Here is a 22,156-nt window from a genome sequence, read left to right on the forward strand (position 1 = left end):
ATTGCTTTCCTGTATTTTAACATCGAGAAACAATTTTCTCAGTCTGTTACAAAATGTTTAAAATACATTTCTGCAAATTATTCTTTGTTTCATATTTGAACTAGTTTTTTTTTGTACTCATCGAAATGAGGGCACACTAGCTAGGTTATGCCAATTTTACCTTTCCCAATTGTCGGCTCCATTGCAAATCACACTCTAATTCTTAGCTCACCAGTTAGCTAGGTCACTGTACTCAACAGTTCTCACATGATGAGATTCTAGTAAGTATGAACCTACAGTGGAATGCACCACATTGGCAAATTGTTACACTATACTACTTTGCCAGTTGCCTGAGCACTTGCGATTCTGAAGTTTAGAAAGCAGCAAGAGTTATGTGCAATGTTGCAAACACTTAGGCTGAAGTTTCTCTAAAAATTCTAATCTGAACGGTTTGTCTTTTTTTGGGATAGAAATTCTACTAAGGGTTCAAAAGGTGGACCTTAAATAGCAGGTGTAGTAAAATAAAAGGCAAGGAACAAGAAAACAGCTTTTGTTTTTAAGCATCTGCTGAATTTAGTGCTGTATGAGAAGATAATACTATTTTCCATGGGCTGAAAGTAATGAGGACTTTGTTATATGTGAGCCAGTTTGGTAGGTGCTCTTCTACTGCTGACTTATGGTATTCTATTCCCAACCTACATCTTAGGGAAGGCCAAATGTAGCCTGATCCAGTTCCTTTCAGACACAACCTGATCTGACACAACTATGAGCCAGGCCGATTAGAAACAAGGTCAGTTCTAGGATATCACAGCAGGAACTTTGTACCAGTGACTGGCTTTCCTATATTTGACCGAGATCTGCTCAATAGTTTAGTGTTAAAGTAGGATAAATGTCCTTTTCCTTTCACTTTCACAGATAAATCCTATTGAAGACCAATTCTAAAGAGCTACTAAAAGTTATGTAAAGGTGGCTGAATTTGTAAAGATAAAGTCAGCCATATCCAGTTGGAACAAGGTGTTGCTCTGAAAAGAAGCTGGTGCTATAAAGCATTAATTGTAGCTCTGTTTTCAACCTGCACTCCCATCGAGCATAGACTCCACTGGGATTGCAAGATCATTAACTTCAGTCTGTAATGAAGAGTTTAGTGTGTGAAAGAATGGCTGGAGCATTTAACACTTAAATTCTTAAATGGGATGTGGGTATCACTGCCAAGGCCAGCATTTGTTGCCCATCCCTAATTGCCCTTGAACTCAGTGGTTTGCAAGGCCATTTCAGAGGGCAGTTAAGAGTCGACTGCATTGCTGTGAGTCTGAAGTCACAAGTAGGCCAGACTGGGTAATGACAGCAGACTTCCTTCTCTAAAGGACATTAGCGAGCAATTGATGGAAATTTTATGGTCAGTTTTACTGAGACTAGCTTCTCAATTCCAGAATTATTAATTGAATTTAAATTCTGCCACCTGCCTTGATGGGATTTGAACCCATGTCCTCCTGGGCCTCTGGATTGCTAGTCAAGTGACATTACCATTATGCCACCATCTCCCACTTCTGTGAAAATTATTTAGATGTGATTGAACTTACAGAAAGTACATCTCATCCCTTAGAAAGGGGAATGTCTGTGAAAAGAGTTCTGTGCCAACAAATGAGGAGGATTGAAGTAGGTGTTGCCATTTTAGGAATTGGAAATCTTCAAATACTGTGAGACACATGCATGTATGTGTAGTGTAAATATATATGTATATAATTGCAAACTTTAAAACCAAAAGCAATGGCTGAAGAACATTAACATCTTCTGGCAGCAGAGATGCTTACTTTTTCTGCTCTAAGTCAAACAGTATTACAAAGTGAATAGCATGCCACATATTACCTTTAGACGTTGAAAGTTGGTGTTTGGAAATGTTTTCTGGATTCTGTACAGGAATTGTGAAATGCCTGATAACTTTTATAAGTAACTAAAAGGGCTGTGCACGTGTCACAGAATTTATTGAGGGACATTTCATCTCATAACGATCAAAGCCTGCCATCCAAATCGAGCTTGAGGCTGTCAGAAGACAATAAAGAGCCATTGGGGCTGCCAAGAGAGGGATCATAGCTGTCAAGAAATTTGAATTAAAGATCAATGGCCCAGGAAGAGAGTTTAAAGTTCCACAGTCCTTGCGACACATTCCTGCTGCAACACTGGTGAGAGAAAAGTGGATGGGCTGGAAAACAGACTTAGTTGCAGTCTATGCTGCAGGGGCAATTAAGGGTTGTTGGGTTTGTCTGTGTCAGATGGGGTGGGCTGGGGGGGGTTCCTGCATCCTATGCATCAAAGGGAACTGGTGTTACTTTGGGGAGTGCCAAGGTCAGGAGCTGTTCGAGGGTTTTTGAAAGGCAGGTGGACCATCATAGGGGTGCAGGTCAAGGAAGTTACCTCTACCCCTGAGGTAAAATTGGTCATTTGGGTGTATGTATATTAGTGGGATCATTAACGATACAGGAGCTGCATTGCTGATGGCAGAAAGAAACACCATTTGATACTGGTCATCTTTAGCAGACATCCGAACATGCTGTATGTTTTTTGAAACAAGACAGAGATGAGTGGTACAAATCGCTGGTAGAATTTATTCTGGCAGATGGACCAAGCTGCAGAGAACACTGTAACTGAGAAGCAATTGAGGAACACTGTAATCAGAATTCACCACTCTGAACCATAGAGAAAGTTTTGAGAAAGGATTAAAATAGTTCTGGTTTTTCATTTTAAAAAATTGGCATGTTTTCATGGTGACTTGGATCTACAGGGCATAATTTCAAAATTTGCAGAGAGATGAAACTCAGAAGTAGTAAACATTGAGGTGGTTAAAACCAGACTTGAGAACATGAACTGGTGAAATAGGCAGATGAAATTCAATGCAGAGAAGTGTGAAATGATGTAAGTGAGTGGTTGGGATCTGGAATGCACTGCCTGAGAGTGTGATGGAGGCAGGTTCAACTGAGGCATTTAAGAGGGAATTGGATTGTTATCTGAAAGGAAGAATGTGCAGGGCGACCGGGAGAAGACCAGGGAGTGACACTAAGTAAAGTGCTCCTTTGGAGAGCCAGTACAGACATGATGGGCTGAATGGCCGCCTTCTTTGCTGAAACCATTCTGTGATGCTGTGATTTTGGAAAGAAGATTGAGGAGAAGCAGTATAAAATAAATGATACAATTTTAAAAGGTGTGTAGGGGTATATATACACAAATCTTTGAAGGTGGCAGGAAAAATTAAGAAGCCTGTTTTTAAAAAAAATATGGGCTCCTTAGTTGAGGAATAGAGGACAAAAGCAGTAGAACACGGGATAGACATAAGCTGGTGTATTGTGTTCAAGACATTGCAGTGAGAGTGAAGAATAGATATACCAGGATGATGCCAGGGCAGAGGGACTTCAGTTATATGAAGAGATTGGAGAAGCTGGGGTTGGCCTCCTTAGAGCTGAGAAGGCTAAGTGCAATTTGATGGAGGTACTCAAGATCATACATGCCTTTGATAGAGTAAATAAGGAGAATCGGTTTCCAGAGGTTGAAGGATGGGTAATCGGAGCAGACAGACTTAAGTTGCTTGATAAAAGAAGCAGAGACCACATGAGGGAGCATTCTTTCACATGGTGAATTATTGTGATTTAAAATGCACTGCCTGAAAGGGTGATGGAAGCATATTCAGTAACAACATTTAAAAGAGAATTGGATAAATACTTTGAGGAAAACATTTACTTGGTTAAGGGAAAAGAACTGGGGAATGGGATTAGCTGGATAGCTCAACCAAAGACCTGGCACAGGCCGGTGGGCTGAATGGACTCCTTCTGTGCTGTATCACAGAACCATAGAAAAGTTACAGTGCAGAAAGTGGCCATTCAGTCCATTCTGTCTGCTCTGGCCAAAAAAGAAACTAGCCACTCATTTTAATCACACTTTCCAGCACCTGGTCTGTAGCCTTGCAGGTTACAGCACTTCAGATGCAGATTCAGGTACCTTTTAAATGAGTTGAGCATTTCAGCCTCAGCCACTAACTTTAGGCAGTGAATTCCAGACGCCCACCACCCTCTGGGTGAAAATGTTTTTCCGCATGTCCCTTCTAATCATTCTACCTATTACCTTAAATCTAAGGCCCCTGGTAATTGACACCTCAGCTAGGGGAAACAGCTCTTTCCTGTCTACCCTATAGAGAAAAGCATTCCATATGCTTTCTTGACCACCTTGTCCATCTGTCCTGCCACCTTCAAGGACCTGTGCACATGCACTCCAAGATCTCTCACTTTCCCAACCTCTCTCAATAACTTCCCATTTATTGAGTGTTCCCTTACTTTGTTTTCCCTCCCCAAATGCATTACCTCACGTTTTTCCGGGGAATTCCATTTGTTACTTCTCCGCTCACTCATCCAAACCATTGATATCATTCTGGAATCGACAGCTACCCTTTTCACTATCAAGTAAACGATCAATTTTTGTGTCATCTGCAAATTTTCCAATCATGCCTCCCACATTTAAATCTAAATCATTAATATTTACAACAAACAGCAAAGGCCCCAACACTGAGCCCTGTGGAACACCACTGGAAACCACTTTTCCATTTGCAAAAACATCCATCGACAATTACCCTTTGTTTCCTGTCACTGAGCCAATTTTGGATCCAACCTGCCACCTTCCCCTGTATCCCATGAGATCTCACTTTCCTGACCAGTCTGCCATGTGGGACCTTGTCAAATGCCTTACTGAGATCTATGTAGACAACATCCACTGCACTACCCTCATCAATCCTCCTTGCTTTTTCCTCAAAATGATCTATTAAGTTAGTAAGACATGATCTTTTGACCTAACAAAACCATGCTGACTATCCCCGATCAATCTGTGCCTTTCTAAGTGACAGTTTATCCTGTCTCTCAGAATTGTTACCAATAATTTGCCCACTAACGAGGTCAGACTGATTGGCCTATAATTTTCAGGCCTATCCCTTGCACCCTTTTTAAATAATGGTACAACATTTGCCGACCTCCAATCCTCTGGGACCTCACCTGTATCCAGTGAGGATTGGAAAATGATCCTTAGAGCATCTGTTATTTCCTCCTTGGCTTCCTTCAATAGCCTGGGATGCAATCCATTTGGCCCTGGTGATTTATCCACCTTCAAGGATGTCAGTCACTCCCATAATTCCTCTCTCACTATGCTTATTGTATCTAATATTTCACACTCCTCCTCTTTAACTAGAACGTGTGCATCAACTCTCTCCTTAGTGAAGACAGAGTTAAAGTACTCATTGAGAACCCTGACCACATCTTCTACATCCAACCCACAAGATACCATGTACATCTCTGATAGGCCCTACCCTTTTCTTAGTTATTCTCTTGCTCTTAATGTACTGCTAAAATATCTTAGGATTTTCCTTGATTTTACCTGCCAATATTTTTTGTATCCTCCCTTTACTTTCCTAATTTCCATTTTCACTTCACCCCTGTACTTTCTATACTCCTCTAGGCTTTCTACAGTACTGTCTTTTGTGACTGTCATAAGTTTTCTTTTTCGGCTTTATCGTGGCCTGTATGCTTCTGAATAACCAGGGGGCTCTAGATTTTGCAGTACCACCCTTTTTCTTTGTGGGGTCATGTCTTCACTGTATCTGTAGAATCTCGCCTTTGAATGTCTCCTACTGATTTGACATAGTTTTTCCTTCTAATAGCTGTATCCAGTCCATTCTCACCAGCTCACCTGTCAGCTTTGTAAAATTTGTCTTCCCCCAATTTAGAACTTTTACTTCTGTTCTATCTTTGTCCTTTTCCATAATGATGCTAAATCTAACTGTATTATGGTCACTAGCTCCAAAATGGTCCCCCACTGCTACTTCATCCACTTGCCCAGCTTCATTTCCTAAGAGTAAATCTAGAATTGCGCCCCCTCTCGTTGGGCTTGACACGTACTGGCTAAAAAAAAGTTCTCTTGTAAATAGAGTTGTTTCTAAAGCATACAGTAACCTAGGCTTCATATGGACATAGAGTTCAAGAGCACGGAGGTTATGATGAACTTTATATAAGACACTGATTAGACTTCAGCTGGAGTATTGTGTACAGTTCTGGGGGCATACTATAGGAAGGATGTGAATGCATTGTTGAGAGTGCAGATGAGGTTTACGAGAATGGTTCCAGGGATGAGACACTTCAGTTATGAGAAAAGATTGAAGAAGTTGGGACTGTTTTCCTTGGAGAGGAGAAGGCTAAGAGGAGACTAGATCGAAGTTTTCAAAATCATGAGGGGTCTGGACAGAGTAGGCAGGGAGAAACTGTTCCCACTTGTAAATGGATCGAGCACCAGAGGGCACAGTTTTAAAGTGTTTTGCAAAAGAAGCAAATGTGAGGTGAGACAGAACTTTTCTACACGGGAGTAGTTAGGGTTTGGAATGCACTGCCTGGAAGTATGGTGGAAGCAGGCTCAACTGAGGCATTCAAGAGGGCTTGGGATGATAATTTAAATAAAAACAATGTGCAGAGTTATGGGGAAAAGGCAGGAGATTGACACTAAGTTAAAATGCTCAAAGAGCCAGTGCAGACATGATGGGCTGAATGTCCTCTTCTACGCCGTAACAATTCTGTGATTGTGAATGCTCACTCAAGAATTTTGCACCCTCTGTGCCCTTCACACTGTTCGTATCCCAATTGGTGTTAGGGTAGTTGAAGCCCCCAATGATTACTGCCCTATTGGGTGGAATCCTCCCAGATTTGCACTAAGTGCAGTAGCGGGTGGGTAAAACAATGTTTTACCCGCTGGCCACAATGGCGGGTTTTCATGCTGTATCATCCCAAACTCGCTGCCTTAGTTATGCATTCCTGGGAAACATGCTGTTTCCACGGCTGGCGGCTCTCATTTGCCCACCACGCCATTACCTCGCTGCTTCATCACGCTGGGCGTCATATTTAAAGTCCAGCTGCGTGCACACAGTTCAGTGCTTCCAGCCCACGGCTACTGCAGGAAGATGTCCGCGAAAGGCAAGAAGACTGCAGCCCTCAGGCTTAATGACCCGTCTCTGGAATGCCATTTGAATGCCGTGGAGGCCCGCTGTGATGTCCTGTACCTCCGCAGGACAGGGAGTGGCATCACTAATCCAGCATGGCAGGTGGTGGCAGCTAGGGCAGCGTCAATGCCTGACAAGAGAGGACAGCCACCCAATGCCGCTACAGGATGAATGGTCTCATCCGTTCCACCAGAGTAACTCACTCTTCTTATCACACTCAACTCTCATACTCTCAAACCCACCACACATCCACAGGGACCTCACACCACAAGGGACAACACCACTAACTCTCACGCACACCCTCACATCTCCATCAGGCTCATATCCTCTTGAGCTTACATCCTCATTCCTGTCAATGGTACTGCTCACCACACAAACATTCCACACAGTGCCACGTGTTCTGCTCATGCCCTCCCCATCTGTTTTCATGCAGGAGAAGCTGGCTCACAGCAGCAGGGAGAGGTCCCAGACCGAGGGTGGAGTGGCCCACATTAGGCCCCTCACTCGCTTTGAGGAGCATATTATTGCACTGACTGGTGAGGATGTGGACTGTGCCTGCGGCGATGCTGAGGTTGGCAGCGAAACTCACATGAGGATCCTGCACCACATAATCCCTCAATGCAACTGCGAATGCTCTGTCTCCTGCTTTTGATTCTGCTGCCATGCACTGGTGATCTCTATATTAGTTCACAGGGAGCTCTGCCAAGGGACTGACACCCTCAGCCAGCCTGTCCCTCAGCTCCATCCAGGTCCACACCTCCAGCCAAGAGGACACCCCCTCCAGTGAAGGGCTGGAAATAAACAGCCTGGAAGACCCGTCAGTGCTTACTCACACCCTCCACTAGCTCAGAGGCACACACCTCGGTGGGACCTCGACCTAGAGCAGACTCGGGTTCACAATCTAGGGGTCACCGCACGGACGTGTGTCCACAGCAGGTGGAGGCAGGTTCAGCCGAGCTCCCCAGCACTCAGAGGTCTGATGGGGAGGAGGCATCTGAGAGGTCCAAGTCAGATGATGCACCTCTGAATTTGGCCGCGTCGCTCATCCTGGAGAGTCAGCAGAAGGTGGGGGGACATCACACAAGGCTATTGGAAGCCCACAACAGAGTGGCACACGAGTTGGAGGAGTGCATCTACCTGCTCTCTGATGCAGTGGTGCCCTCATTGCACCTATGGAGGCCTCCATGGGGAGGATGGCAGATGCCATGGAGACCCTGGTGCAGCAGAACACGGGGAAGTGCGCAGACCTGCACTCCATCACGGTAGCCATGGGTGAGTTCCTGCATTGGCAATGTGAGAGGAAAATGGAGCACCACAACATCCCTCCAGTTGCTCCTTCCCCTCAAAGAGTCGGGCCAGGGCCCCCTGGCACCCGAGGGGAGGTGGAGGAGTGACACTAGACACCCTGAGTCATCCGATCAGGAATCTCAGAGGCTGTCCTCTCCCTCCAAGTCCCCTTTGCCTGTGACCCCTCAATCTCATCCTCTGTCACCACAGAGGGAGCAGCTGGCCCACAAGTTATTCTGGAGGGAGAAGTGTGTGTGTGGCAGGGCCTTTCGGAGACTCGTGCAAGCACTCTCCCACACACGCGGATCCTCCACGTTTCACACGCACCTCCATGTCCTGAGTATTTTAAATGCTGCTTGCTGAGGTTTGCTTTCAGTTGTCCATCTGAGCTGACCTGCATCTCCGTCCACCCACTGATCACACTCCCAAGCAGCTCCTGATCTCGCCCACCACCACTCTCGTTTCACTTTTGATTTCGCAAGCATGGTCTGGTTTCACTACATTTTATGCCCCCCGTCTTTTCCCCTCCCCCAGTCACCCATTTCCTCTCCCTCATCACAGTTGACCTTCCCCCCACCCCCTGGCATTACCTTCCACCTCCCCTCTATGACCTACCAGCCACAACCCTTTTCCTTCGGGGATGTCCAGGTGAACGTGCACATTCCCTTCCTTCCTGAAAATGCCACCCTTATCCACATTCACCAACCACCCTCGCCGTCCCTCCTACTATTACCGTCAAACCTGACCGCCTCACTCTGCCCTTGGTCATTCTCACCCTCCCTCCATACCACGCCCACCTTCAGTTCGGTCCCCAGGAGACAGACAGGGACCTATCCGACCCCTCCCATGCATGTTCACCTGCACATCCCCTTCTTCGCACCCCTCCTCCCTGAACCTCTTTCCCCTGGAACTCTTTCCCCCAGTCCTCCCACCGCCCAGACTCCCCTCACTTAGTCCCTCTCCCTTCCTGATTCCTTCCTCCAGCCTTACTCCTACCCCCTATCTGACTCCTTCCTCCACTCTTACCTCATTCTCCACCCTTATTTCCTCCCCTCACCACATTCCTTCCTCCCCCTGGATTCTATCACCTCTCTGCATCCCTTCCTCCCCCTGGACACCTTCCCATCTATGTACTCCTTCCCCTTTCCACACTCCGTCCCTTACACCTTCCGCTCCCCTTTCACCTACCCCCCCAGTTACCTTCTTCTCCCCCATTACCTCCTCCTTCACCGTTCTTCCTCCCAAACTCCCCTACGACACCTTCATGTCCCTTCTCCGAACCTCATCCCCCCGATACCTTCATTCCCCCTCTCAACCTCAATTCCCCTGACAGCTTCATTTCCCACCCCCCCCCACCCCAACCTCAACCCCGACACCTCTTCCTCTCCCAGCCGATCCTAGACCTTCCTCTCTCACCCCCTTGACCAACATCTGTTGTGAGCATCAATGGTGACTTTCCAACTTCTGTGCGCTGCTGCTTGCGAAGCAGGAGGAGAGACGGTTCCAGTGGGTAGGCCTAATAATGATATGTTGATGTGTTAAGATGAGGTTCCTGATGTCCGATGGTGGAGAGCGTGGCCGGCCAACGGTGGGCTGAGTGGACGATCGTGAACTGGTTTCATGCCGTCGTGAAACTGATTCCGCCATATTGTCCACACTCATCGCTGAACACGCCAGACGCTGGTGGGCACAGAAAATTGTTTTTGCATTCAGAAATCTGCCTACATATTTGCTGTTCTAACTCCCTTCCACTATTTGGGGGTCTATAGTACACGTACACTCCTAGCAGGTGCGGCTGCCCCTTTTTTATTTCTGAGCTGAATCCATATGGTGCTTCATTTGATGCTTCATTTAGTATATCATCCCTCCACACAGCCGTAATTGATCCTTTAATCAATAATTCTACAACCCCATCTTTTTTATCCTGTCCCCTATCCTGCCTGAAAACTCTATATCCAGAGACGTTGAGCTGTCATCTTGCCTCTCCTTAAGCCAAGTTTCTGTTATAGTGATAATATCATGCTGCCATGTGTCTATCTGTGCCCTCAGCTCATTGGCTTTATTTACTATGCTCCTTGCATTGACATAGATACCTTTTAGCAGTCCAAATTCCTGTGCTGTACACTTTTTAACCTGTGTTGCTTCTGTCTTTCAGAGTCATTCACTATTCTCCATCTCCCATTCCCTGCTCTGAATTTGCCCTCAGGTTCCCATCCCCCTGCCAATCTAGTTTAAGCCCCCTGCCAACAGCACTAATAAATCTCCCTGTGAGGATATTCGTTCCAGTCCTGTTCAGATGTGGACCATCCAGCTTGTACAGGTCCCACCTTCCCCAGAACCGGTCCCAATGCCTCAGAAATCTGATGCCCCCCTCTCCTACACCAGCTCTCCAGCTACGTATTTATTTGCTCAGTTCTCCTATTTTAATACTCGCTTGCGTGGGACTGCGAGTAATCCTGAGATTACTGCTTTAAAGGTCCTGCTTTTCAATCTCCTTCCTAGCTCCCTAAAGTCTGCTTTCAGGACCTCATCCCCTTTCCTAACTAAGTCATTGGTACCAACATGGACCATGACCTCTGGCTGATTACCCTTCCCTAGAAGAATGCCCTGCAGCTGCTCCATGACATCCTTGACCCTGGCACCAGGGAGGCAATTTACCATCCTGGAGTCATGCCGATGGCCACGGCTGCCTGTTCCCCTAACTAACAAATCCCCTGTTACAACTACTATTCTCCTCTCCTTTCTCCCCTCCTGTACAGCAGTGCTGCCTAAGGTGCCACAAACTTGGCTCTGACTGCACTCCTCCGAGGAACCAACACCCTCACCGGTATCCAAAACAGAAAACCGATTGGTGAGCGGGACCCGAGGGGACTCCTGCAAAACTGCCTAATTCTCTTGAACTGCCTGGCAGTCACCCATTCCCTTTCTGCCTCCATTTCCTAAGCTGCGGTGTGAACACCTCTCAGAATGTGCAACCCACGTAGCTCTCAGCCTCACGGGTGTGCCAGTGACTCCAACTGCCACTTGAGCTCTGAAACCTGGAACTCAAGGCTCTGCAGCTGATGACACCTTACTGCACATGTGGTCGCCTATGACACTGGTAGTGCCCACAACTTCCCACGTATTACAGGACACACATTCCACACAACCAAGCTGTCCTGCCATTTTACTTCCCTTGCATTAACTTTATCTTACTTTGGTTTACTTATGCAACTTTATTTTGCCTGGCCTTGACTTACCTTTACTTCCCTATTGCTTTTGTTTCTTACTTACACTTAAGTAGCCCCTTCTTTTAAAAAAAATGTGATGTTAGGTCCGAGGTCTGCTGACTGTCTGTTCCAGGGTCGTCCTCTCGCACATTCTATGATTATATGATTCTGTGAAACAGAATCCTTTGGCAACACTAAGAGCAAAAGTTGGTGATTTTTCATCAGCATCACCATCAATCTTTTGATTTGTACTGGAACTTAAAAGTACGTTTCAATCCCTTGGACTATAATTTTATAGGTGTAACCAGAATGTCAGTTTGTCAGTTGAGGGATACTGCCTCAACTGGTAGTTATGTAAGCTGGAGTGTCGTAGAGAAAGGTGCAGCGTGAATTACATAACCAAGGACATGTCAGTGAGCTAAATTATTTAGAAACAGGAATTATGTTAGTAAAGGTTGGTGACCATTTAGTGTCATCATCTGTTCCTTTTGAATGAGGTGAGAGAGAGGCAGAAGTACGAGCACTGCAACTGCTTGCACAAACTGTCTAATGTTATTGTCATTGAGTTTTTAGTATTTGTGGAAATAGTAAGCTAGCACAGTTCATACTGTGCAATATTTTCAGCTGTTAAAGATTCTGCCACCCACCAAAACCGTTTCAGGCTCCTGTATATACATAGCCAGAAAGCTGCCAATAGTTAACTGTACAAAAGAAAACATGCTTGATTAGTTTGGTGATAAGTGTTGATTCTAAGTAAGTAGAAACAGCTTACTTTGATGAACACTTCTTATAGCTGGTTTATTGCTGAGATTGTGGAGTCTATTACATTCTTATCAGCACTCTTGCACCCCCTCTCTTTCTTGCCATATAATCTTCATCCATTCATCAAGATACTGATGCTGCTGATGAAGAACTTTTGCCAACACTATTGTTGTCACCAAAGGATTCCATTTTGTCACAAAAATCTATGGCATTTAGATAGTGCCTCTCAAAAGATGTGTCTGCAAAGGTTTTTGTCTCTTGTTTAATACAAACCTACTTATATTAGATATGGAAAATTAATCTATTATGTTGGGCTTCATGAGAGTACTGTTAGAGGCTATCATCCTGTTCCTTTCTAGATGCTCTGCAACTTCTAAATTTGGATCTTTTCTTTGACTATTTATCCCTGTTTTTAATACCTGGCTTTTCTTTTGACGAGTATCTCCATTATGTTGAACTTGATGTTAGGTTGGGGAGGTTATATTGATTACATTTGCTTTCTCGTTAGGATAATGCCTTTACCTCTTGTCCGCCCTTTATTCAACATTGCATGTGATATTTTGGTGGCTTTTAGCTAGGATGTGGGAGAATGCCACAATGCCTCCTAAAAAGGATTTGCAACCAGCATACAATGTACCTCTGATCTTTACTGTTATCAACGACACTGTTCCCATCAGTACCTTTGAGAGGATAAAAAACAACTAAAGAGAAAATTATTTTCTAACTTACTATATTAATTACACAGGTCCATGTGAATGAAACAGCCAAGCCTCTGGCTTTCACATTTGTGCCAACTGTTAGAAGACTTCCTGTACATATTCAGGTAATTGATACCACGAGATCCTCACCCCAGCCTGGAAAACAGCAAAAGCCTGAAGCTAATTCTTCAATAATGAATGAGGTAACATCATCATTTTCAACATGATGCATTTTTCCCCATGAACAGATCCTTTTAGTTGAGTAACTTCTTCCACCAGTAGAAAACAAACTCTATACAGTCCTAATACACACTGTTTGTACTGTCCTCCTAATATTAACAATTAATAAATATATTCAATGAGTTTGTTTCAATGCCTCAGTAACCTTCCTGTTTTGATGTATGCTGATGACACTACACTTTGCAACTCCTTTTTCACAAATAAATCCCTGACTATATTTACTAATTTTTAAAATGGATTTACCATGTTGAAAAGTCTACACCCGACGGGGTGCTCTGTTACTATTATTGCATTATGTTCTCAGACGAGCTGTTGAGGTGACCTTTCACTAGGAATAGTGTTGAAACACTTTTGGCTGTAACTAATGGCTGTTTCAGTTCTCTGATATTATCTATATTTACAAATGGCCTTTTTAATATGATAGACTAACAACAATTTATGTAGGAGTCCGATTTCATATACAACCCGTAATGCAGTTATTTATAATGTGCAGCCTGGCAACTGGGAAATAAAGCTAGATATCCCCACAGTTGGTAAATCTCCAGTCATTCTGGCACATGAAACAATTTGAGCTTGCATATCTTCCAACACTCGTAAACTACTTCTCACCTTGGCATGGTTTACATCTCCATTCCCATCCCTCAGACCATCTATAGTACACAGTGATAATCTTTCCAAGGCTGCTTGAAACTAACTATAGCTGTTACCATCCTGTGGAGCTGCCTCCACATTTACTTGTCATCATGCTTTTTGACATTGTCCTCAATTATGTTGCGCAGAACTAGAATGGCATCTGACGTCCCTTTGCTTGCGGTGAAACCAACTGTTTCTTACCCAAATGAGAAGGAATTGTGGGTACTCTGTATAGACTACCCAAAGGTCTTTGACTCGGTCCGCCATGCAGAGGAATGGAAAACCCTGAGCGGATTTGGAGTCCCACATCACTTAATCATTAAGAGACTTTACACAGACAAAAGGTGTGGTGTGTGTGTTTGAAGTTAAGCCAAAGCCATTCAGTTTTGGCCAAGGAGTCAGACAAGGATTTCTGCTTTCACCACTGCTTATCAATTCCATTGGAGAAAAGGTCATGAGAGAAAGCCAGCTTTGCTTTTCTAGAAGATCTTGTGGCCAGAATTGGTGGTCATAGCATCCAGAACATTAGATACCCTGATGACACCACCTTAATGGTCAAAGACCAGCAAGAACTATCCATGATTGCTGAAGAGCTGAGAAGGTCAAGTCTGAAGTTTGTGTTGAGCATCAACAACAAGACATCCTTGATGACAATTCATAGTGAGAGCATTGTGGCATTTCAGTCTGTAACCATTGCAAGCATAGATTGGTTTCAATTTCTAGGATCAAAAGTGACCAGGAATAACAGCACTGATATCGAGGGAAGGCTGGTCTGCACAATGTGCCAACTGAATGAAATACGGAGGGCATGCAACATCGGCCTGCACTTGAAAAAACAACTTGCAAAATCCCTGATGTGGGGCTTTGCACTGTATGGGTGCGAGAGTTGGACCCTCAATAAGGCAGATGACTGCCCCCACTCCCCACCCCCAGCTGATGAATCTGTGCTGCTCCGTATTGAACACCATCTGGAGAAAGCACTGGGTGTAGCAAGGCCACAGAATGCACTCTGGGTGGGGACTTCAATCCATCATTAAGAGTGGCTCAGTAACACCACTACAGTCATAGCTACCCAAGCCCTGAAGGACATAGCTTCTAGACTGGGTCTGCGGTAGGTGGTGAGGGAGCCAACAAGAGGGAAAAACAAACTTGACCTCATCCTCACCCACCTGCTTGCTGCAGATGTATCTGGCCATGACAGTATCGATAGGAGTGACCACCGCACAGTCCTTGTGGAGAAAAGTCCCATTTTCTCCATCGTGTTGTGTGGCACTACCACCGTGTTAGATGGAATAGGTTTCAAACAGATCTAGCAACTCGACTGGGCAACCATGAGGTACTATGGGCCATCAGTGGCAGCAGAATTGTACTCAACCACAATCAGTAGCCTCATGGACCAGCATATCACAGAATCTCACAGTGCAGAAGAGGCCCTTCGGCCCATCGAGTCTGCACCGACACGTGGGAAGCACCTGACCTACCTACCTAATCCCATTTACCAGCACTTGGCCCATAGCCTTGAATGTTATGATGTGCCAAGTGCTCATCCAGGTACTTTGTAAACGATGTGGGACAACCCGCCTCCACCACCCTCCCAGGCAGCGCATTCCAGACCATCACCACCCTCTGGGTAGAAAGGTTTTTCCTCACATCCCCCCCTAAACCTTCTGCCCCGCACCTTGAACTTATGTCCCTTCGTGACTGACCCTTCAACTAAGGGGAACAGCTGCTCCCTATCCACCCTGTCCATGCCCCTCACAATCTTGTACGCCTCAATCAGGTCGCCCCTCAGTCTTCTCTGCTCCAGTGAAAACAACCCAAGTCTATCCAATCTCTCTTCATAACTTAAATGTTGCATCCTAGGCAACATCCTGGTGAATCTCCTCTGCACCCCCTCCAGTGCAATCACATCCTTCCTATAATGTGGTGACCAGAACTGCACACAGTACTCCAGCCATGGCCTCACCAAGGTGCTATACAACTCCAACATGACCTCCCTACTTTTGTAACCTATGCCTCGATTGATAAAGGTAAGTGTTGCATATGCCTTTTTCACCACCCCACTAACATGCCCCTCCGCCTTCAGAGATCTATGGAGACACATGCCAAGGTCCCTTTGTTCCTCAGAACTTCTTAGTGTCATGCCGTTCATTGAATACTTCCTTGTCAAATTACTCCTTCCAAAGTGTATCACCTCACACTTTTCATGGTTAAATTCCACTGCCACTTATCTGCCCATTTGACCATCCCGTCTATATCTTCCTGTAGCCCAAGACACTCAACCTCACTGTTAACCACCCAGCCAATCTTTGTGTCACCCACAAACTTACTAATCCTACCCCCCACATAGTCATCTATGTTGTTTATATAAATGACGAATAATAGGGGACCCAGCACAGATCCCTGGACATGGGCTTCCAGCCACTAAAGCATACTTCTGTCGTCATCCTCTGTGTCCTACAACTAAGCCAATTTTGAATCCACCTTATCAAATTACCCTGCATCCCATGTGCATTTACCTTCTTTATAAGTCTCCCATGTGGGACCTTGTCAAAGGTTTTGCTGAAATCCATATAAACTACATCAACTACACTACCCTTATCTACACACCTGGTCACCTCCTCAAAAAATTCAATCAAATTTGTTAGGCATGACCTCCCTCTGACAAAGCCATGCTGACTATCCCTGATCAAACCTTGCCTCTCCAAGTGGAGATAGGTTCTCTCCTTCAGAATTTTCTCCAATAGTTTCCCTACCATTGACTTGAGACTCACTGATCTGTATTTCCCTGGCTTATCTCTACAGCCCTTCTTAAATAGCGGAACCACATTAGCTGTTCCCCAGTCCTCTGGCACCTCCCCTGTGGCCAGAGAGGAATTAAAAATTTGGGCCAGAGCCCCTGTGATCTCCTCCCTTGCCTCCCTCAGCAGTCGGGGACACAAATCATCCAGACCTGGAGATTTGTCCACTTTTAAGCCTGCCAACACCTCCAATACCTTGTCACTCCCTATATGAATTTGCTCAAGAACCTCGCAGTCTCTCTTCCCATGTTCCATACCTTCATCCTCATTCTCTTGGGTGAACACGGATGTGAAGTATTCGTTCAACACTCTATCCCCCACTCTACCATTACCACCAAACCAGGGAATCAACACTGGTTCAATGAAGAGTGCAGGAGGGCATGCCAGGAACAGCACCAGGCATACCTAAAAATGAGGAGTCAATCTGGTGAAGCTACAACACAGGACCACTTGTGTGCCAAACAGCAGAAGCAGCAAGTGACAGACAGGGCTAAGTGATTCCACAACCAATGAATCAGATCTAAGCTCTGGCGTCCTGCCATATCGAGTCGTGAATGGTGGTGGACAATTAAGCAATTCACAGGAGGAGGTCCCCATCATTTCAGATGCCAGCAAGCCTTTAGTCAATTTGATTCACTCCACATGATGTCAAGAAATGGCTGAAGAAGCTGGATAGTGCAAAGGCTATGGGCCCTAACAATATTCAAGCAATAGTACTGAAGAAAAACAAAAATTGCTGGAAAAACTCAACGGGTCTGACAGCATCTGTGGAGAGAAAGAGTTAACGTTTCGAGTCCAGATGTCTTCTTCAGAGCTGAAGAGAAGTAGAAATGTGGTGAAATATATACTGTATAAGGAGGGTGGGACAAATGAAGCTGGATAGAAGGCCAGTGATAGGTGGAGGCAAAGGAGAGATTGCAGAAGATGTCATGAACAAAAGATTGAAGGGGTGTTACTGGCTAAAGGGGGTACTAGTGGTGACATTAAGAGTAGAAAGCAGGATGAGCCAGTGACAGATGGCCCTAGTGGGGGTGTGGTGGGGGGAAGGGACGGTGTGGGAGCAAGGATCAAAATCGGCTAAAAGGTGGGGATATAACAATGAATGAAAATAAATTTTAAAAAATAATAATAGAAAAAGGTGGGAAAAAAATGTATATATAAAAATTAAAAAATATTTGAAAAAAGGGGTGAGGATGGAGGAGAGAGTTCATGATCTGAAATTGTTGAATTCAGTGTTAAGTCCGGAAGGCTGTAAAGTGCCTAGTTGGAAGATGAGGTGCTGTTCCTCCAGTCTGCGTTGAGCTTCACCGGAACATTGCAGCAGGCTAAGGACGGACATCTGGGCATGAGAGCAGGGTGGTGTGTTGAAATGGCAAGCAACAGGAAGGTCTGGGCCATGCTTGCGGACAGACCGAAGGTGTTCTGCAAAGCGGTCACCTAGTCTGCGTTTGGTCTCTCCAATGTAGAGGAGAGCATTGGGAGCAGCGAATGTAGTAGACCAGATTGAGGGAAGTGCAAGTGAAATGCTGCTTCACTTGAAAGGAGTGTTTGGGCCCTTGGACAGTGAGGAGGGGGGGCAAGTAATGGGGCAGGTGTTGCACCTTCTGTGATTGCATGGGAAGGTGCTGTGGGAGAGGGTTGAGGTGTAGGGGGTGATGGAGGAGTGGACCAGGGTGGACCAGGGTGTCCCAGAAGGAATGGTCCCTATGGAATGCTGACAGGGGGGCTAAAGGGAAGATATGTTTGATGGTGGCATCATGTTAGAGTTGGTGGAAATGGCGGAGGATGATCCTTTGAATACGGAGGGTGGTGGGGTGAAAAGTGAGGACCCAGGGAACTGGAAAAGGGGGACCCTATCATGGCTCTGGGACGGAGAGGAAGGTGCGAGGGCTGAGGCGCAGGAGATGGGTCGGACACGGTTGAGAGCCCTGTTTAACCACCGTGGATGGGAAATCTCAGTTAAGGAAGAAGGAAGACATGTGAGAAGCACTGTTTTGGAAAGTGGCATCATCAAAACAGATGCGACGGAGGCGAAGGAACTGAGAGAATGTGATGGAGTCCTTACAGGAAGCGGGGTGTGATGAGCTGTAGTCGAGGTAGCTGTGGGAGTCGGTGGGCTTGTAATAAATATTGGTGGACAGTCTACCACCAGAAATTGAGACAGAAATGTCAAGGAAGGGAAGGGAACTGTCAGTGATGGACCATGTGATGGTGATGGAGGGGTGGAAATTGGAAGCAAAATTAATACATTTTTCCAGGTCCAGACGAGAGCATGAAGCGGCACCGAAATAGCCATCAATGTACCGGAGAGAGAGTTGTGGAAGGGGGCCTGAGTAGGACTGGTGCAAGGAATGTTCCACATACCCCATAAAGAGACAGGCATAACTGGGGCCCATGCAGGTACCCATAGCCACACCTTTTATTTGGAGGAAGTGAGACAAGTTTAAGGAGGAATTGTTCAGTGAAAGAACAAGTTCAGCCAGATGGAGGGGAGTGGTGGTGGATGGGGATTGTTCGGACCTCTGTTCAAGGAAGAAGCAGAGAGCCCTCAGACCATCCCGGTGGGGGATGGAGGTGTAGAGGGATTGGACGTCCATGGTGAAGAGGAGGTGGCTGGGGCCAGGGAATTGGAAATTGTTGATATTACGTAGGGCGTCAGAGGAATCGCGGATGAAGGTGGGAAGAGACTGGACAAGGGGGAGAGAACGGAGTCAAGATAGGAAGAAATGAGTTCCATGGGGCAGGAACAGGCTGATACAATTGGCCTACCAGGACAGTCTGTTTGTGGGTTTTGGGGAGGAGATAGAAGCGGGCTGTCCAAGGTTGGGAGACTATGAGGTTGGAAGCTATGGAGGGAAGATCTCCAGAGGAGATGAGGTCAGTGACAGTCCTGGAAACAATGGCTTGATGATCGGTGGTGGGGTCATGGTCCAGGGGGAGTTAGGAGGAAGTGTCTGCGAGTTGACGCTCAGCCTCTGCGAGGTAGAGGTCAGTGCGCCAGACAACAACAGCACCACCCTAGTCAGCAGGTTTGATAACAAAGTCAGGGTTGGACCTGAGAGAATGGAGTGCAGCAAGTTCAGAAGGAGACAGGTTAGAGTGGGTGAGAGGACCAGAGAAATTGAAACAGCCAATGTCATGCTGACAATTCTCAATGAGAAGATCAAGAGCAGCTAAGAGGCCAGAGGGAGGGGTCCAGGTGGAGGGAGAATACTGGAGGCGGGTGAAAGGATCCATAGAACAGGGGGAGGACTCCTACCCGAAGAAGTGAGGATGGAGACAGAGGTGGCAGAAGAAGAGTTCAGCATCGTGCCGAGCACAGAATTCACTGAGGTGAGGGCGTAAGGGTACGAAACTGAGTCCTTTGCTGAGTACTGAACATTCAGCATCGGAGAGGGGAAGGTCAGGGTATGATGAATATACGGCCGGGGCTGGGATTAGAAGAAGGGATGGGGTCAGAGGGACAGGAGGGGTGGAGGGTCTTGGATGGGCGTTGGTATCAATGAGTTGTTGGAGTTTGCATTCCTTAGCACCTGAAAGAAAGAGACAACGTTTCTTGTTAAGGCGTCGGATGAGACGAAGAATAAAATGAAACTGGGGGCAAGGTCAGCTTAGAGATAGGGTGAGTCGGTGCTGCTGGAGGGAGAGGTCGAGTATGTTCATATAGCGGTGCATGGCTCTGAGTGTGGATCTCAGGATGCGTTGAGAATAGCAGTCCGAGGAGCGTTGTATGTCCCGGAGATACCTGGGTGTGTTCGAAACATGAAGGATGGAACGTCAGTTGGAACCCACATGGGGTAAGTCAGAGAGGGAGGCAGTCACTGAGGAAGGAAATATGGCTGTGAAAGCGAGTTTTAGAAAACATCTTGTCAAACACCAGGAGGAAAATGGAAAGCAATGAAGGTGAACCGGGCAAAAGAGACAAGTGGAAATCCTGTCGGAGAGAAGAGCAATACTTCTTCAAGTTAGGCATTCCTGGAAGAGAAGTGGCAGTGAATTAAATACTAAGATAAAAGCAAAATACTGCGGATGCTGAAAATCTGAAACCAAAACAAAAATTCCTGGAAAAACTCAGCAGGTCTGACAGCATCTGTGGAGAGAAAGAGTTGGTTGGAAGCTGTGGAGGGAAGATCTCCAGAGGAAATGAAGTCAGTGACAGCCCTGGAAACAATGGCTACTGAAGACTTGTACTGACAATAGTACTGAAGATCTGTGCTCCAAAATTTGCCGCAGCCCTAGCCAAGCTGTTCCAGTACAGCTACAACACTGGCATCTACCCGGCAATGTGGAAAATTGCTCAGGTATGTCCTGTACACAAAAAGCAGGACAAATCCAACCCAGCCAATTACTGCTCCATCAGTCTACTCTCGACCAACAGTAAAATAATGGAAGGGGTCATCGACATTGCTATCAAGTGGCACTTGCTTGCCAATAACCTGCTCACTAGTGCTCAGTTTGGATTCTGTCAGGGCCACTCAGTTCCTGACCTCATTACGGCCTTGGTCCAAACATGGGCAAAAGAGCTGAACTCCAGAGGTGAAGTGAGTATGACTGCCCTTGACATCAAGACAGCATTGACTGAGTGTGGCATCAATGAGCCCTAGCAAAACTAGAGTCAATGGGACTCAGAGGTAAAACTCTCTACTGGTTGGAGTCATACCTAGCACAAAGGAAGGTGGTTGTGGTTGTTGGAGGTCAATCATCTCAATTCCAGGGCATCACTGCAGGAGTTCCTCAGGGTAGTGTTTAATGCCCAATCATCTTCAACTGCTCCATCAATGACCTTCCTTCCATCATAAGGTCAGAAGTGGGGATGTTCGCTGATGATTGCACAATTTTCAGCACCATTTGTGACCTCCTCAGATACTGAAGCAGTCCATGTCCAAATGCAGCAAGATCTAGACAATATCCAGGCTTGGGCTGACAAGTGCCAAGTAACATTTGAGCCACACAAGTGCCAGGCAATGACCATCTCCAACAACATAGAATCCAACCATCACCCCTTGACATTCAATGGCATTACCATCACTGAATCCCCCACTATCAATATCCTGGGCATTACCGTTGACTAGAAGCTGAACTGGACTAGCCATATAAATACTATAAGAGCAGGTCAGAGGCTAGGAATCCCATGGTGAGTAACTCACCCCCTGACTTCCTGAAGCCTGTCCACCTTCTACAAGGCACAAGTCAGGAGTGTAATGGAATATTCCCAACTTGCCTGGATGAGTGCAGCTCCAACAGCACTCAAGAAGCTTGACAGCATTCAGGACAAAGCAAGCCCACTTGATTGGCACCCCATCTACAAGCATTCACTCTCTCCACCACCGACGCACAGTAGCAGCAGTGTGTACCATCTACAAGATGCACTGCAGGAATTCACCAAGGCTCCTTAGGCATCACCTTCCAAACCCATGACCACTACCATCTAGAAGGACAAGGGCAGCAGATACATGGGAACACCACCAACTGGAATTTCCCCTCCAAATCACTCACCATCCTGACTTGGAAATATGTCGCCGTTCCTTCACT

The 22,156-nt window shown here is 46.1% G+C and overlaps 1 protein-coding gene and 1 long non-coding RNA gene across 6 annotated transcripts in view; one reads left to right on the forward strand and one right to left on the reverse strand.

The window, feature by feature from the left end:
- LOC144680686 (uncharacterized) overlaps positions 1-22,156 on the reverse strand; it is a 462,270-nt gene that overhangs the window by 367,749 nt on the left and 72,365 nt on the right. The gene's annotated exons all lie outside the window — the stretch shown is intronic.
- Positions 1-22,156, forward strand: part of LOC144680682 (muscular LMNA-interacting protein-like) — a 234,053-nt gene that overhangs the window by 103,891 nt on the left and 108,006 nt on the right. For all 5 annotated transcript variants that reach the window (XM_078541929.1, XM_078541930.1, XM_078541928.1 and 2 more), the window contains one exon: positions 12,998-13,153. In XM_078541929.1, coding sequence (XP_078398055.1) covers positions 12,998-13,153 — 156 coding nt within the window. The remainder of the gene's footprint in view (positions 1-12,997; positions 13,154-22,156) is intronic.

The sequence above is a fragment of the Cetorhinus maximus genome, chromosome 5 (assembly GCF_964194155.1).
Source record: "Cetorhinus maximus chromosome 5, sCetMax3.hap1.1, whole genome shotgun sequence".
Lineage (NCBI taxonomy): Eukaryota > Metazoa > Chordata > Chondrichthyes > Lamniformes > Cetorhinidae > Cetorhinus > Cetorhinus maximus.